Source organism: Priapulus caudatus, unplaced genomic scaffold, assembly GCF_000485595.1.
Source record: "Priapulus caudatus unplaced genomic scaffold, Priapulus_caudatus-5.0.1 Scaffold354, whole genome shotgun sequence".
In the NCBI taxonomy this organism is placed as follows: Eukaryota; Metazoa; Priapulida; class Priapulimorpha; order Priapulimorphida; family Priapulidae; genus Priapulus; species Priapulus caudatus.
Genome location: NW_014577415.1, coordinates 130,752 through 146,975, shown reverse-complemented (window position 1 = coordinate 146,975; position 16,224 = coordinate 130,752). Strand labels below are relative to the sequence as shown.

Below are 16,224 nucleotides of genomic sequence, written 5' to 3'. Positions count from 1 at the left end.
TTGCATAAACATGCATAAACATGCATAAACATGCACAAAAATCGCATAAACATGCATAAACATGCATAAACATGCACAAACATCGCATAAACATGCATAAACATGCATAAACATCTTAATGCTAAAAAAAGAGACAAATACATTTCTACGGTTATTATTTAGAAATCAATCTGTGCCTGCATCTCAACCTGTTTTTGATGGGCAATAAAAATGACGGACAAGTATAGGATTCCATTCACCACATCTTTCCTCAACCACGGGGCCACTCTCCAACACTGTGTCGACTTGTGACACCCACTCTTCCTATACTCCTATACTTGGTGGGATAATCAGGCACACCTTATCGACTTACTACCAACATCTACCACCTAGGGATCCCACTCTCACACTTTCCTTGAGACCCATATCCTACTGCCTTCACTTGTGGCACCAACTCTTCCTATCCCCCTATACTTGAGGGGACAATCACAACTCTCCACCTCATCAACTTACTCCCACTCTCTTCCACATAGCGACCCCACATTCATCCTTGATCACCTTAAGACACCCTCTTAATACTGCGGGACTGCCAACTCGATCCTTCTATACGGAGGGGGGAGGTGGTAATCAGGGGTCTTGACCTTGGAGACTTGTAATCCAACTCTCTTTCACCTTGATACCCCACTCCTGACCTAAATTGTCTTAACAGCCTATACTGCCTCCACTTGTGAGATCCGTTCTTCCCATGCTCCTATATGGCTGGGAAGATGACCACGTCTCCTTCACTCTGTTGACCTACTCCCACCCTCTACGTAGGGAACCACACACCCATCTATTTTTGCCTGGAAGTCCCAAATCTCGCAGCACTGATTAAATGCACTAAGAAAAGCTTCTTGAAGAAATTCAACTAAAAATCCAATAAAAATGAAACATATGTGAGGCTACTTGAACCTTTTCAAGGATTACATCCGATCACCAACATGATAAACAATAACAGTCAAGACACACGTTCTTGCTCACAATGAAGATGTTGTTAGTGCCAATGATGATGATGTTAGTAACAATGATAATTATGGCGTTGGTAAGGATAACAATGATGTTGGGGATGATGTCGATTAAAATCTTGATGGAGATGAGGAAAACAATAAAATATGTTGATAATAGTGTTATAGTGTTATAATAGTTGATAATATGTTGATAATAGTAGTTGATAATTGTGACTGATCACAATGATGACAATGACAAATTGTACAGGGGTATGCCGACGACACAGGTGAAAGCTACTTACTGTCTGTGGCTCTGGTTTTCGGTTAACTAGAACAGTGATTGTATCATCCTCGTCTATCCTTGGGAATTCAGCACTACCTAAAAAAAAAGAGAAAACTGCCATACACATCACCGTTTCATTGCTTAACATTTGCCGGCTGGATAACTGTGACACTACTACATGGATACTAGCATTACTAACTTTTCGGTGAATGAAATGTTCCTGACATCTGTGCAACAGTCAGATAACGTACGTATTAATCACAACATGCAAATGAATCCATACTAAACATCCACACATCTCTGAAACTAAGTGCATAAAAATAGTAGAGGTAGTGGGTATCGAAATATGCCACATACTAAAAAATGGCCACTGATATAGACTCCAATGTCTGACTCCAATGTCACATCGTTGTGAGCAAAACATGCAATAGCAAGTAATTTTAAAAGGTGTAGTAGTGTATGAGAAGGTGTGGGTGGTACGGTACCTCGAATGGTGGAGAGACCAGATGGTGCAGCGACTAAGTCAAAGGCGGCAGCTGGACATATAGGTGTTGAGTTCTTCGGAGTGACACTGCATTTCCTTTGCTGCTTTCGCTCCCTAAAATGGCAAGGAGATGTATGAGATATTGAAGCTGCCACCAGAGCTTCACTAATCCTCACATGAACAGCATCAACAGAAAATATCCAATACAAGAAATCTGACTGTCAGGGTAGTTTTCTGAGTAAATGTGTCTTACGTGAGCACAAGGCTGCTGCTCCCTGCATTCCCGTTGTCTTCCGATAGGACTAGTTCACTTCTTACATCTATGTGAATATATAAGAGCACCAATCTGCAGCCAAATGTCTGACTCCAATGTCACATCGTTGTGAGCAAAACATGCAATAGCAAGTAATTAAAGGCTCACAATGCGCATCCAAACGCTAATTTCTCCAATACTAGACTAGCAAATACTTCGGTCGGCATGCATAAGCACACACCTTGATGACAAATAAACTCTAGTTCCTCCCATCACTGCGCGTTGGTCTATAAAAGGTATTTGAAAATACCGTCCAGATGTTGTTGACAGTTCCGCCAATCCGCAAGCAACCGTGCAGCGGTGCTGCTGTTACAGTGGTACGGTGTAGGCAAAGATAAAAACATGTGACGGTCACTGTCAACCACTGGGTCGAGGCTATATTGTTTGGCAACAGTCGCGTTTGCGCCAGAATGCCAGTTTTCTCACCTAGCTCCTTTCTGTGGTTTTAAGCAAACGCAGCGAGTGAAATGGGAGCAACTAGAAGTTTATTTTGTCATAAGTGTATGTGATTATGCATTGACACGAAGTATTTGTAGTCTGAGTACTGCGAAATTAGCGTTTGGATGCGCATTGTGGGCGGCTTTAATGGTGTAGTATTGTATTGAGAAGGTGTGGCTGGTACGAGTACCTCGAATGGTGGAGAGACCGGCAATGGTGCAAGCGACTACTCAAAGGGCGAGCCGGCCCCGCTGCGACATATAGGTGTTGATTCTTCGGAGTGACACACTGCAGTTTCCTTTGCTTGCTTTCGCTCCCTAAAGGCAAGGGAGCCATGTATGAGATATTAAGGCTGGCACAAGCTTCACTAATCTCACATGAACAGAGGCACAACAGAAAAATATCCGAATACAAAAATCGAACTGTCAGGGTAGTTGTTACTAAGTAAATGTCTCTTACGGTGAGCACCCAAGGATCCTCTCCCTGCATATCCCGTTGTCTTCCCGATAGAACTAAGTTCACTTCCTTACATCTACTGTGAATATATAAGAGCACCCATTTGCAGCAAGATGTCGACTCGTCAATGTCAATCAGTTTGTGACAAAACAGACATGCAATAGCAAAGTAATGAAGCGTGTATTAGCTTATGGCGAAGTGTGGGTGGTAGGGTACCTCGAAATGGTGGAGGAGACCAATGCGTGCAGGTCGACTGACGTCCAAATGCGGCAGCTGGACATAACTAGTGTTGAGGTTCTGTTCTTCGGAGATGACAACTGCATTCGCTTTGCGTGGCTTCGCTCCGCTAAAATGCAAGGAGATTAATCGAGATATTGAAGCTGCCACCAAGAGGCTTCACTAATGCCTCACAGTGAAAGACGCATCAACAGAAAATATCCAATACAAGAAATCTGACTGTCAGGTAGTTTTTCCCGGAGTAAATGTGTCTTACGTGAAGACAAAGGCTGCTGCTCCCTGCAATTCCTGTTGTCTTCCACGATAGGACTAGCTTCACTTCTTATACTATTGAATATATAAGAGAGCACCCAATACTGCAGCTAGAGTCTCCAGTCTTATTAATCATAACTGCAGCATTTCAAGGACTACAATCCAAAACAAATATACTGTCAATAGCCATGGCCTATTAGTCAGGCAGTACCCATATCGATTAGAAAAATATCGTAAAATATATGCTAATGCAAATGATAAACTGTTAGATAGCCTACTGCGTGATATTTGAACATCTAGAATCGGATGCACCATCCACCGCAGTGCGCTGCGCTGCGCCGTTGACTACGAGGCGAAGCTGTGTGACGATTTGACAACGCACAGACGCTTGTTTTCGTGTTCCTGCATTTTCTGTATAGAAATAGTAGAGATATATAGCGTTAAGAATACGTACACTGCAGTCGTAAGATCTACCATTGCTTATCACTAATGTTCTCGCCTACAATGCGCCTTTTTGTGAAATTTATTTGGACTAAACAAGATTCGTCGCCTTGCGGGGATGGAGATAGGTGGGTATAGCGAGAGCGCGAGAGAGAGAGCATGCAGTGGCAGCTTACGGTCTTTCTTCGTTACTAACAACAGGCGTGGACGTAGCTCTTGCTGATTCTTTAGCAATGACCAGTGTGACCTTTGCCTAGCCTGAACACTTGAAGGCTAAATAAGCATTCATATTTAAGTGAAAATTGAATGCATCCACGCTACCATCTATATTAATTAATAATAATCTACATGTTATTTTAAACGTCTACAGCATGGTTCAGGAATGTTACATTACAGGGATGGTGATCCACACACGTGCCAACGTTCATGGAGTCCTACAAATTTATCGGTTGCCGACAACGTTATATCACGTTTTTTACACGTACAGTGAAACGTTGTACAACGGCTGCACAACAGTCCAAATTGGTTAGGCTGGGACGGTCTTTTAATTGATAAGTAATAATTGTACTTTTTACTGTTAAATAATAAAAACATGTTATATCATTCGGTCATATCCTGACAGAACATAGTAGCTGTTTTCTCAGGCGTCTATCAATAACAGACATTAATGACATCAAGTTACATGAATATAATTCCAATAATAATGGGACTCTATTATGACTACTATTAGCGACTAATATATAAAAAAAAATATGACTCTATTAGTGACTCTATTAGAGGACTCTATAGATGACTCTATTGATAGACTCTATGATATATATGAGATCTCTTATATGTGATCTTGGTGTTATCAAGAGTCCATATCCAGTAAAATATAGTCATGAATCAAGAACACGGGTTCACAAATCTTTCTCATATTATGGACTCTTGATGTTATATGGAAGACAATCGATCTTAATAATCACTGTATATCGATGCAGTTCAATCACATGAACAGAACATAACTCTACTCTTTACAGTCCAATGCAATGCCCAAATTAGACTTAGTAGGCATAAACATGAAGAAATAGTGTATTCCTAGGATATATCCTGTAATCAAATACGCGGTTTTGTCTGTGTGCAGAAACAGGCGATATTGGGACTTGTATCTCCTTCTTGTGTAGCCTGACCAGACGCTTCACCTAAATTATCGATAAAAGGGAAGAAACAATTGCAGTCACTGTAAACTATTAGATTAATTATGCAACTACAGTATATAAGAGCTGAATATGTAATGTGTGAATAGAGTATCAGCTTAGCTGTGTAATGTGAACCATTTAAAAAAAAATTCAGCGAAGACCAACTTCGGTAAAATACGAAAGTTTGCACGAAGGATTCAAGCTACAACACAAAAAATGACGTGTATCCGAGCCTAATGTAATGCATAAATGCAGAATAAACTTTTATTTGGCCAGTTTCAGGCAGTGAATTCGCATTTTCATAGACAGCCACACGTGTACATATAGCGTAAAAGCTACACAAATATACATGCCAAAGTTATAAAATAGCTATAGGCCAGCATATACTCTACACCTCGGCCTTCAAACGTAGTAAATTTAATTTTCGTATGACTCTACTCATTCTTGGAAACCTACGCAATTTTGAGACTTCCATGGGTATGGCGAAGAAATATCAAGAGCATGGGAAGAACTGCGCAAGCTTTATACCTATTATTGTGTACTGTGACTGACACGCACGCACGCACGCAGCGCACAACACACACATTGTTAGATGGCGCCATGCCGTTGTTATAAATCCAAGTGACACCGAAAGACCGACCATCATTACATACTAAAAGCCTAGACAGAGTGCATCACGTAGGAGGTGCACGTACCTCCGCCAGCCGCACATATACCCATACGCATTAACAGACTCAACGAACACTACGGAATAAGCGAGCGATATACGCACTAGCGTACTGACATAATACACGCTGGCTGCTGCGCTTGCTCGCTTCGTAGCAGCCCGCTCGTTTCGCTTTTCCGGCCGTGGCTAGTGCTACCATGTGGAGCACACCGCTGCTCGCTGTCGCTGTCTGGCTGGCTTCGACGCTGCGGGTACATATCGATCGCGGAACACACGAGCGGCCGGCGTGCGGGACCCGGGGGTGACGGCGCGCGGGGATGGTGGTGTGTGGCCGGACGAACTGGCAGCGCAGAGAGCGATCACATACCTCCTGCCACACTCCGTTGGGCCGAGGAAAAGACAACGTACCGGCGGCGCATCTCCCCCCCTCCCATTCGCTCTGTTCCGACATAATTCGGAGATGCTGGCAATACACTTCCGGGCATACTACAGCGAAGCCGTCTCTGGCTTATATTCTGTGAATGGATACTCCCCACGGGTCTTTCAGCGTGTTATATCTGCTTGCCACAGACAACGCACTAGTGCGCCTTTTATGCGTAAGCCGGCGAAACCTCAGCCCGTGTGCGACCAAATCCGTGCTGTGATGCGGCTGTGTAGCGAATTACATGACTGTGGCAACGCGCGTGCAAACAGTACACGAACAACTACACGACGAGCAAATATAGTGACAAGTGTGGCAAGCGTGAAGTAGCGTAAGCACATATTATTCTAACGTGGCTTTTCGCGCAAGCTGCGCTGTCCGTGGGTATGATCGAGAGCTTCTCATTATATCATTTCGCAACACTGCCGACGCAGGCAAACAGAACATAAGCTATCCAGGAGGCCTAAATGGGCTCCATGGCGTTACGCATTGAGGAGAGTTTAGCTGACGTAAGTGAGGACTGACGCACGATTACAAGAGCGTAATTGGTTGCTGGCACCATGCGCTAAGACGAAGTGTGTGAGTAGGGGGGGGTACGGCCACCAATCGAGGGACGTTTGTTTGTCGCGCGTCTAGCATTAACGCATGTAACACTAGGAGTCAGATAAGTAATTATTAGATGGGCTCTCTGAGTTGCTCTCTGGGGCGGCCTTGCATGCAAGCATGCCCGGGCGGCTGAGCACAGACGAGAAATTAATTAGGTAAAGCGAATAACGTCGGTGTGCGAAACACTGGAAAGTCACTATGATCGCGTGTGCGCGTAGCAAAGAGAACAGTTAAGTGCGATGATCGGGGTCTCTGCTAATGAGGGGCTGTTGGTTTAATATCGCCAATTTACATGTTTTTCTTTACTGAAACCGCAAATGCCTGGTCGCAGGCTGTTATGTGCGTGTTACTAATACGAATGTGAAGCTAAGAGTGAGGGAAATGGCTGGAGCGGAGAGGAGCCGAGTAGGCAAGAACAGAGAGGATGGGGATATACAAGGTTCGAAAGAAGGAGAAAGATCGCGCCGGCGGCGTGCCACGAAGGAGCGACGTGTGTGGAGAGGCAGTAGGACGAGAGTAAGACGAGAGAGAGCAGAGCGAGAGAGAGAGAAGAGAGAGAGAGAGAGAGAGAGAGAGAGAGAGGAGAGAGAGGAGAGAGACGAGAGAGAGACAGACAGAGACGAGAGAGAGCAGAGAGAGAGAGAAGAGAGAGAGACGAGAAGAGAAGAGAGAGAGAGAGAGAGAGAGAGAGAGAGAGGAGAGAGAGAGAGAGAGGCGAGCAGAGAGAGAAGAGAGAGAGAGAGAGAAGAGAGAAGAGAGAGAGACCGAGGAGAGAGAGAGGAAGAGATGAGCAGAGAGCAGAGAGAGAGAGCCAGAGAGAGAGAGAGAGCGCAGAGAGAGAGAAGAAGAGAGGAGAGAGAGCAGAGAGAGAGATAAGAGAGAGAAGAGAGAGAAGAAGAACAAGGAGAGAGTGGAAAGGAGAGAGAGAGAGGAGAAGAGAGAGAGAGAGAGAGGAGAGAGAGAGAGAGAGAGAGAGAGAGAGAGAGAGAGAGGAGAGAGAGAGAGAGAGAGAGAGAGAGAGAGAGAGAGAGAGAGCAAGAGATAGAAACGGAAAGAGAGAGAAGAGAGTGGGCAGGGAGAGACAGAGAGAGAAAGAGAAAGAGCGAGACAGAGAGAGAGAGAGAGAGAGAGAGAGAGAGAGAGAGAGAGAGAGAGAAGAGAGAGAGAGAGAGAGAGAGAGAGAGAGAGAAGAGGAGCGAGAGCGAGAGGAGATAATTTGCCATCTCACCCACCACTAACAAGCCACCGCGTGACGGGACACAAATCCCGTCGCGCACAGGTGCCTCCGTGGCAACAGACCACGCCCCCTATCTCTCCAACCACCTCGTCAATAACACCAGCCAGCTCTTGCCTAGTTTTACGCACACAAACGGCTAGGCGCAGTGCTTGTATAAGGACTCTAGGTGTACCGAAGGTTCCGGTCAGTATTATTATATTCCCTATACGCGCAGGCGAAATACAGTGCTTGCTGCTATTACATCCGCTTGATTATTACCATTGTGGCGATATACTAGCTAAATTGTTATCATTGGTCTTCAGAGCAGCAAAAGTTCGTGACGCACACGACATGCGTACAGGTGTGGATGCTAGCTACGCTTGCAGGCCTCCACAGGTCTGAGAGACAGAGTGAGTATAATATACGATATATATACGATGCATATATTATGCGAACGCAAAACGATTTTTGTTGCTATATAAATGTTACATATATATTATTAATGTGTGTGTGTGTGTGTGTGGTGTGTGTGTGTGTGTGTGTTGTGCATGTGTGTGTGTGTGTTGTGTGTGTATGTGTGTGTGTACGCGTAGTGTCTGTGTGTGTGTGTGTGTGTGTGTGTGTGTGTTGTGTGTGTGTGTGTGTGTGTGTGTACGGTGCGTGCGTGCGTGCGTGCGTGCGTGTGTGTGCGTGTGTGTGTTTTAGCAGCTTGGTTATGTTTTACAGTTAGACTGATACTTTGTGAAACGTTTTTTGTTGCGTATAAAGTACGGACTAACGGGGCCATTCTCCGTAGCAATTTACAGCCGTCTCCATGGTGCTATATACGTACACCGCTGTACGACATTGACTATACCAGACAAGCGCAATTAACCTGTATCCGTGTTGCTTAGATACCAGCTAGTGCTATTCGCTTTAAAAGCTCCGCGCATAGCGAGTGCACCTGAAGTGACAGAAAACGTATTTTCGTTTACAAATATCAAAGAATAGAACTGCAATCGGAAACTATTCTAAATACAAGGTGAACCAACAATGCATGAAATTCCTTCCTATCCGTAAAGGTATAGGAACGGCGATCACGTACTAGCGAAAGTTACCCCACTTCCAAAATCGTCACGATTATAAACGCTCTTTACCGATAACAATCGTAATACCCAATATATATAACCGCTATAATAACCGACTATATACTATATATCTACATATAATATACCGCTATACATATAAACGACTACGAAAAATTAAAGATTGCAAATATATTTTCAATACAAGAAAGGGATTGATTATGGTAATCAATGGAACGCGATATATTGACACGTATATGAATCGCAGCACGGGCAATATAGTTGATGTATGTCATCGTCGACGCAAAGCAGAATGCAATGCATATTCGACGCAAAGGAGAAATTAAAATTAGGCGTAACAAAATAAACTAACAGCAGCAAACTGTATCGACGTATGAAACCGCAAGTGTAATAAACTCACAGGCACACAGCACCAGCACACACAGACATATGGTAATATAACAGTATACACGAAGTCAAATAACCCCAAAGCTGTGTGTGTGTTGTGTGTGTGTGTGTGTGTGTGTGTGTGTGTGTGTGTGTGTGCGTGCGTGCGTGCGTGCGTGCGCGCGCGCGCGTGTGCGTGCGCGTGCATTTATTCTTATGCTGCGAAAACCATTTGCTATCGGCGCAGACATGTTCATTGGAATATCAAGAGTAGGAAGATTACAGTGAGAACTCTGAGATGATGGGATAATATGATGAGATAATGAGATGATGATTGGGTAGCAGAAAATAAAAATAAATTCTGGATCCTGCGCGGTCGAATATCCTGCTGAACAGACTCAGGGACAGGTAGGACTGACTATTCCCCTGTCACTAGACAACGCCTTTGATCATCGTCGTTGTTCAGCGAGGTGGTACGTTACAGCTGCATTACATTGTACAGTGACACCGGTTTGTATGCTCGCCCACGCACCTGTCACACATACATAACACCAGAAGTAGATAATAGTAAAACACCTGTCATCAACACAGACACCAATCTATAGCTACTATAGGAATGCTTCTATAGTAAATGCAATCTATAGCTACCCGCATGGAAACAGACAAACAGAGCAGGCAGGCAGACAGACATACCGACCGACCTACAGACAGACAGACATACCGACCGACCTACAGACAGACAGACATACCGACCGACCTACAGACAGACAGTCAGACTGCAATTGCAATTGTCACGATCACCAGCCGAGAACTTTGTTCGCGTTGTGAAAGGAGTATGAATGTGTTCGAGGCACGGAGATGTAAAAGGTGGTTGGGCCAGGCCCGTAGCCAGCTTTATATTGGGGGGGGGGGTTCGTTTTTCAATGTTGGCAATTTTGCTCGGCAGGGGCGTGTTACAGGATTTGTACCAGGGGGGGTCTAACCGTAACCCAAAGTTGCGAGCACGTGCTCAAAGTTGCGTTAAAATTTTTAAAATTACACCCCCTCAGATGCGTTTTCTGGCAAAGAGCAAGGGGGGTCCGGACGCGAGTATTTTTTTCCGCAGTCGACATAGAATTTGCAGGCGCCTTCTGATTGGCTGCGCTTCGATTTGCTTTGCCTTGACAGAGAACAAACGCCCATTTGTAACATAGCGAGAGAATTGGCAATTATTTTGCAATAATAACCCTAACGCCTAACCCTAACCCTAACCCTAATCCTAACCCTAACCTAATTAAATTTAATTAACACTAATAAATGAAAATAAATTATTTTAAAAAAAATTTCATTAAAATATTTAATTGTTGTAAATCAATCATCAAAATATTTCCGTTAATTAGAAGAACAATAGTTTAAATGGATAAAGATAGAAAAATAACAGAAAACAAAAAAATAATTAAAAAACCAAACGGGATTCGATGCCACCGCCCTTTCAGACATAAACGCCGGTGTCCTATCAACACGCCACAGACTTTATAAGAATAGGCACATGACATATGCAAATAAGCAAACACGCGCTGTTTTTGAACCAATCAGGAGGCAGGATGAACCAATCAGAACGCAATCCAGAAGGCGCTAATTCTTCGACTGGAATATGTCCGACTGGGAAAAAGGAAACGAGCGGTCCGGACTCCCTGAACCCCCCCCCCCCCTGTACACGCCCCTAGCTCGGACGCGAAGGCGACCAAGGCGAGGGAGCCAAGCGACCGAAGCGGGGGAGGGGGTGTTCACTGTTTCACTGCTCCGCACGATGGAGATTTTGCCAATTATTACCTAAAATGGAGCGACCTGAGCTGAAATTCTTGCAAATTTTCAAAAAAAATTTTGTTTGCTTGGGGCAAGGGGGTTTTGGTTCTTTTTTTTTTTGGTTTTTTTTTGGTTCGTTCGAACTCAGCCCCCGAACCCCCCCCCCTGCTACCGGCCTGGTTGGGCCAATATTTTATATTTCAATATTAGCACTCTATGTTATCACTATATAATCTGTGCCTATATGGTACAGTCATATTATGATATTAGCACAGAAATATTAGAGTGACCACGAAGTATATGCTATGGCAAGAACATGTAATTTGTTGAAGTTCCATGTGGCTTAATGCATTTGGAGACATTCGTTGGAGCCCGTGTCCCCCCGAACCCCCCCCCCCGCTGGCTACGGGCCTAGTTGGGACAATATTATATTTCAATATTAGCACTCTATGTTATCACTATATAGTCTGTGCCTATATGGTACAGTCATATTATGATAATTAGCAGCAGAAATTATTAGAGTGACCTACGAAGTATATGCTAATGGCAAGAACATGTAATTTGTTGAAGTTCCATGTGGCTTAATGCATTTGGAGACATTCGTTGGAGCCCGTGTATATACTGTAATAGGAAACCATGTATTGGGAATAGGTTCGGTCAGAATATGGCTCAGATAAAAACTACGCATCAACAAATAAACTGTATGGACGGTCTCTCTAATATATATACTCCCTAGAATAAATTCAACGCAAATAGGTAAGTTTAATTTAAAAAATTAACTCACTCATCGAACTATACAGATTTCTCGCTCATTCAGTGTGATCACTCCACGAGAGGTTCACATGAGCTGTATGTTTGCTAGGGTAAGCAATGCGAAATTAAGCCATGGGCCGTAAAAGTTTACGATATCAATATACTTCTATATGCATATATGTGTTTGCGTGAGGGTTTCACGAGAGAACGATTAAACGAAACTTGAGTGCCATGCTCGCAAGCACACCTTGGCATCAGCCTGTTGTATCACAATGCAAGGCACTTCATCCAAATTTCTTCAGCTCACATCTGCTGCAATGTCGCCAGCATGAGGCTATAGCAACATCATCCGCATAACAACGAGTGCGTAGTTTTGCCGAACGAAAGCTTGTTACCGAAAACTTAGCAACACAGTTGCGGAGGCCGGCTGTTCCATTAATTTCATTGTTTTACATCTTCCTAATTATCAGCGGTGAATAATGCTACCAGGGGTGAATATCAGGGGTGAATATCAGGGGTGAATAATGCTACCAGGGGTGAATATCAGGGGTGAATAATTTGTCGTTATTAACCCCTGCCAAAATATACAACAAGTACCAACACATATATGTACCAAGCATTCATCTCTAAATAGCCGTGATTCCCATTAACCTGTGCATTATACGGTGTGTGCCTGCACGTATATATATATATATCCTGACACGAGGGCTGCGACTCTGTCTCACAGCTCTATGTTTACTACTATATTACTTACTATACATATATACTACTATACATATATACTATGTTTACAGCTCGGGAATCCAGAGCACCAGATTAGCTGCATAACGGTTGGAGATAGGTTGTGGCGTCGCAGCAGAGTGGAAAATGTCTGCCCGACAGTTCACGTTGGAATTATCGTCTATTGATTGGGCTTCCTGATATGTGCATTTTCTACTATAAATCCTGATGTATCAGCTACTCAGAAATTTAATTAGGTTAATCTGGGATTGTGATGATACAGAGGAAAAAATGCTTGGCTACGGATTAGTGGATTATTTATATAGAGCCTAATTAATTCAAACAGTATAATGGTATATATAAAAAAGTTCATTGCTAACTTTGTGTAGCATTTTCTCAACATAACTTTTATGTAAAATGTCATCATCCAACCATCAAATCAAATCCACGTGGGAGAACACAGTAGAGCTGTGCCCCGTAGAGGCTGTCCATGCCTCTTCTTCACGCATAAGTATTATCAGGAGCGGATAATAGAGACTCTAGATCTCTATATAATATCTCTATTATCCACTCCTGGTATAATGGTATAAACTAACTATAGTGTATGTACTAAATGACTACATCATCGGCACCATCGACAGCTAAGCGACGATTGCTCAATTATCCTCCACATAATGAAACCGGTTGCAGTCTAGGCAAACCCCTCTATTGATGGCATTTATCCTTGCCACTCGCTCATGATTTCATATATCGAACGAATTTGACAATGTAAGCATTGCGTTCGCACCTGCGTGTGCACACACTGTCTACAGTACATACAATACGTGACATATTATACAGCGTTCATATCATGAAAGTTACAGATCTATAGTGCAACATTGCGTATAAGGTGATTGCTCACACATCTCCAAACCGCTCGGATTTGGCACCTGGGCCTCTGGTCCCACGCGGATGACTGCACCAGTGACCCAGATACACACTTGTTAGGAAGCATAATATCAGGAGTTCAGGCTGCAGGTAGCTTTCCTGACAAGTGGAACAGGTTGGCCGCACCGGGATCACAATGAATCGCCGATGAGAAATATTCTTAGATCATCATCACACGGTAGTAGTTTTGCAGAGACGCTACTGAGAGCTGTAGAGCTGCTGCTGCTGCTGCTATTGCTACAACTACTACTGCTGCTGCTACTACTACTACTACTACTAGCACTACAGCTGCTGCTGCTACTGCTGCCTCTGTTGATGCTGCTATTGCTACAACTACTACTGCTGCTGCTACTACTACTACTACTACTAGTACTACAGCTGCTGCTGCTGCTACTGCTGCCTCTGTTGATGCTGCTATTGCTACAACTATTACTGCTCCTGTCCCTGTTGCTGCGGCTGCTGACGACGATCATGGTAACGATGACGACAATGTACCATACACTCCATGCAGTACTTACACGTTTGCTGACACACATCACAATCGGAATTTTACTCGATCATTAATTATGCACAGGATCAAAACATTTGCCACCGATTGTAAGTACTCCACTCAGCAGTAAAGCTTGAAGGCTCGACTCTCACCTCCTCTGTCGTTACAGGTATGCTGACCCAGTGCCACCAGAGGGTAAACATGGACACAGATGCCCACAGGCCACGAGGTCAGCTTCACCCCTTGCTGGATTTGCCCGAGATCATGCACAACATATTTCGTCTGCTCCCCGCTCTCGCGCTCAACTCGTGCGCGACGGTGTGCGCCGCGTGGAACGACAGCGCCACCTACGTGAAACATCGCCGAAAGCCGCGACTGCAGTGCTTTCTCGCGCGGTGCGACGTGGTCGGGAGGACGGTTGCCCCCGACGATGTCGCTCAGGCGGCGGACGCGTTCCGCCGCTTCTCCAAGGAACTGGAGTCGGAGCCGAGCACCGTTCTTGTGTTTTCCACGGGTACCCTGATTACCAGCACTCTGTCACGAACGCTGTTAAATGCCAGTAGAGCCGACATAGACTGCAAAGGCAATAGACAAGAGCAAAGGGAACTCGACACAAACTGCAACTCCCAGGTAGACAGGAAGGTGAAAGCGGACAGAAACGAGCACGCGAGAAAACACGACGCGCCGCTCTCTCTGCTATCCTACATGAGCGAGTGTCTGCCGCCAGGGGCCGCCACTCTCTGCATCGGCTCGGTGGGCTGCGTCGGCTGCCACGAGCTAGGAGGTAGCATTCACACACTAGAGGGCGCCGCAGAAGCGTCGTCGATCGCCTGCCTGGCGCTGCCGTCGCAAATACGCGTGCATCACTTCCTCGAGGAGTGGGACGATCCCACCGACCTTGAAAAGTGGGGTCGCCGGCACAGTTGGCTGTGGGACGACCCCGCGGTCAAGTGCCTGCTCCTATTCTACGACTGCCCGAGCAGCGAAGCGATGAGAATCTCACGCCAGATAACGGAACAGCTGTGGGGGCGCCGCCGGTCGTCGCTCGTGCTCGCCGGTGGGCACGGCTACTTCAGCCACCTGGCAGCGGCGCGGCGCGGCGGCGCCACCTCGCTCAACTACTGCGTCCAGGGCATCGCCTTCTCCGGAGAGACGCTAGAGGTCGCCAGCGTCACGGTGGACGTGCGGCTGTGCGAGGAGCGCGCGATCGCCGCGCGCATGACGGAGCTGCGCGGCGCCCTGACGGACGTAGACGGGAGGCTCGCGTTCGGCCTGGTATTCGTTTGCAAGCAGAACCCGGGCGATCTCGTCGAGAAGGACCACCACGTGGAACACGCGCGAACCGTCGCCGCGTCGTTCCGCAAGACCTTCCCCGGCGTTCCGCTCGTCGGTTCCATGTTCGGGCACAACGTGCACACGATCGGCATGAACAACAGCACGGAGACGGCGCGGGAGCGCCCCCTACCGGAGAGAGACGTGCTCCACATGAGAGAGAACAGTGTTGTGTGCTTGTTTACTATCAAAAGCTAGACGTGTCTCTATCGCAGGTACATGTGGTGCATTGGGGAAAAGCACAGGTTGGAATTTTTGCTATACATCTACACACAGGACGTTGTTATTTATGCAGCCTTAATATCTGAGCGATACAGGCAACACCATAAACTTAATTGCGAAGAGCTATTATTGATCACAAGATAGCTGTGATGAAGAGACTAAGAATAAAATGAAAATATAAACAATACTTGTACTAGGGTTCGTGTATATATATACCGTCTTTTCGTTTTTCTTACTTCAAAACAAAACACGAAAAACGAAAAATAGTAGTTATTTCCTTTTTCGTTTTTCATACACGATAACGAAAAACGGTAAGCGATAAAAGATTTCGTTTTCCGTTTTTCTCGCACAACAACGATAAACGGTAAAGGAAATACGAATTCGTTTTTCGTTTTTCGTACCGTCAAACGGAAAACGAGTGGGGCTGCAGTCGACTCGGCGGTGCCATGCCGCTGTCACGGTCTGAGATTACCCCCAGTCTGAAATTACCCCTAGCACCTCGAGGAGGAGGAGGAGGAGGAGGAGAGAAGGTGATGGAGTAGGGGGAGGAGGATAAGGAGGAGGAGGGGAGAAGGTGATGGAGTAGG

At 45.3% G+C, this 16,224-nt stretch overlaps 2 protein-coding genes across 2 annotated transcripts in view; one reads left to right on the top strand and one right to left on the bottom strand.

The window, feature by feature from the left end:
- The window catches only part of LOC106809430, a 19,352-nt gene extending 15,447 nt beyond the window's left edge, over positions 1-3,905 (bottom strand). Inside the window, exons 1-6 of the mRNA XM_014812510.1 lie at positions 3,883-3,905; positions 3,176-3,285; positions 2,674-2,709; positions 1,986-2,052; positions 1,734-1,846; positions 1,232-1,344 (exon numbers count right to left, since the gene is read on the bottom strand). Coding sequence (XP_014667996.1) covers positions 1,232-1,344; positions 1,734-1,846; positions 1,986-2,052; positions 2,674-2,709; positions 3,176-3,285; positions 3,883-3,905 — 462 coding nt within the window. The remainder of the gene's footprint in view (positions 1-1,231; positions 1,345-1,733; positions 1,847-1,985; positions 2,053-2,673; positions 2,710-3,175; positions 3,286-3,882) is intronic.
- Positions 3,906-7,122: 3,217 nt separating this feature from the next.
- On the top strand, positions 7,123-15,844 carry LOC106809429. The gene is made up of 3 exons (XM_014812509.1): positions 7,123-7,180; positions 8,281-8,367; positions 14,253-15,844. The coding sequence occupies exons 1-3, from the start codon at positions 7,123-7,125 to the stop codon at positions 15,611-15,613; spliced, it is 1,506 nt and encodes a 501-aa protein (XP_014667995.1). The 3' UTR covers positions 15,614-15,844.
- Positions 15,845-16,224: the final 380 nt, after the last annotated feature.

Excerpts from the sequence above, each read along its gene's own strand:
- LOC106809429 (XM_014812509.1), top strand. The coding sequence starts at position 7,123 with ATGGCTGGAGCGGAGAGGAGCCGAGTAGGCAAGAACAGAGAGGATGGG. Across the intron at positions 7,181-8,280 it reads AGAGGATGGGGATATACAAG|AGCAGCAAAAGTTCGTGACG; the intron begins GTTCGAAAGAAG and ends ATTGGTCTTCAG. Across the intron at positions 8,368-14,252 it reads CCACAGGTCTGAGAGACAGA|GTATGCTGACCCAGTGCCAC; the intron begins GTGAGTATAATA and ends CTGTCGTTACAG.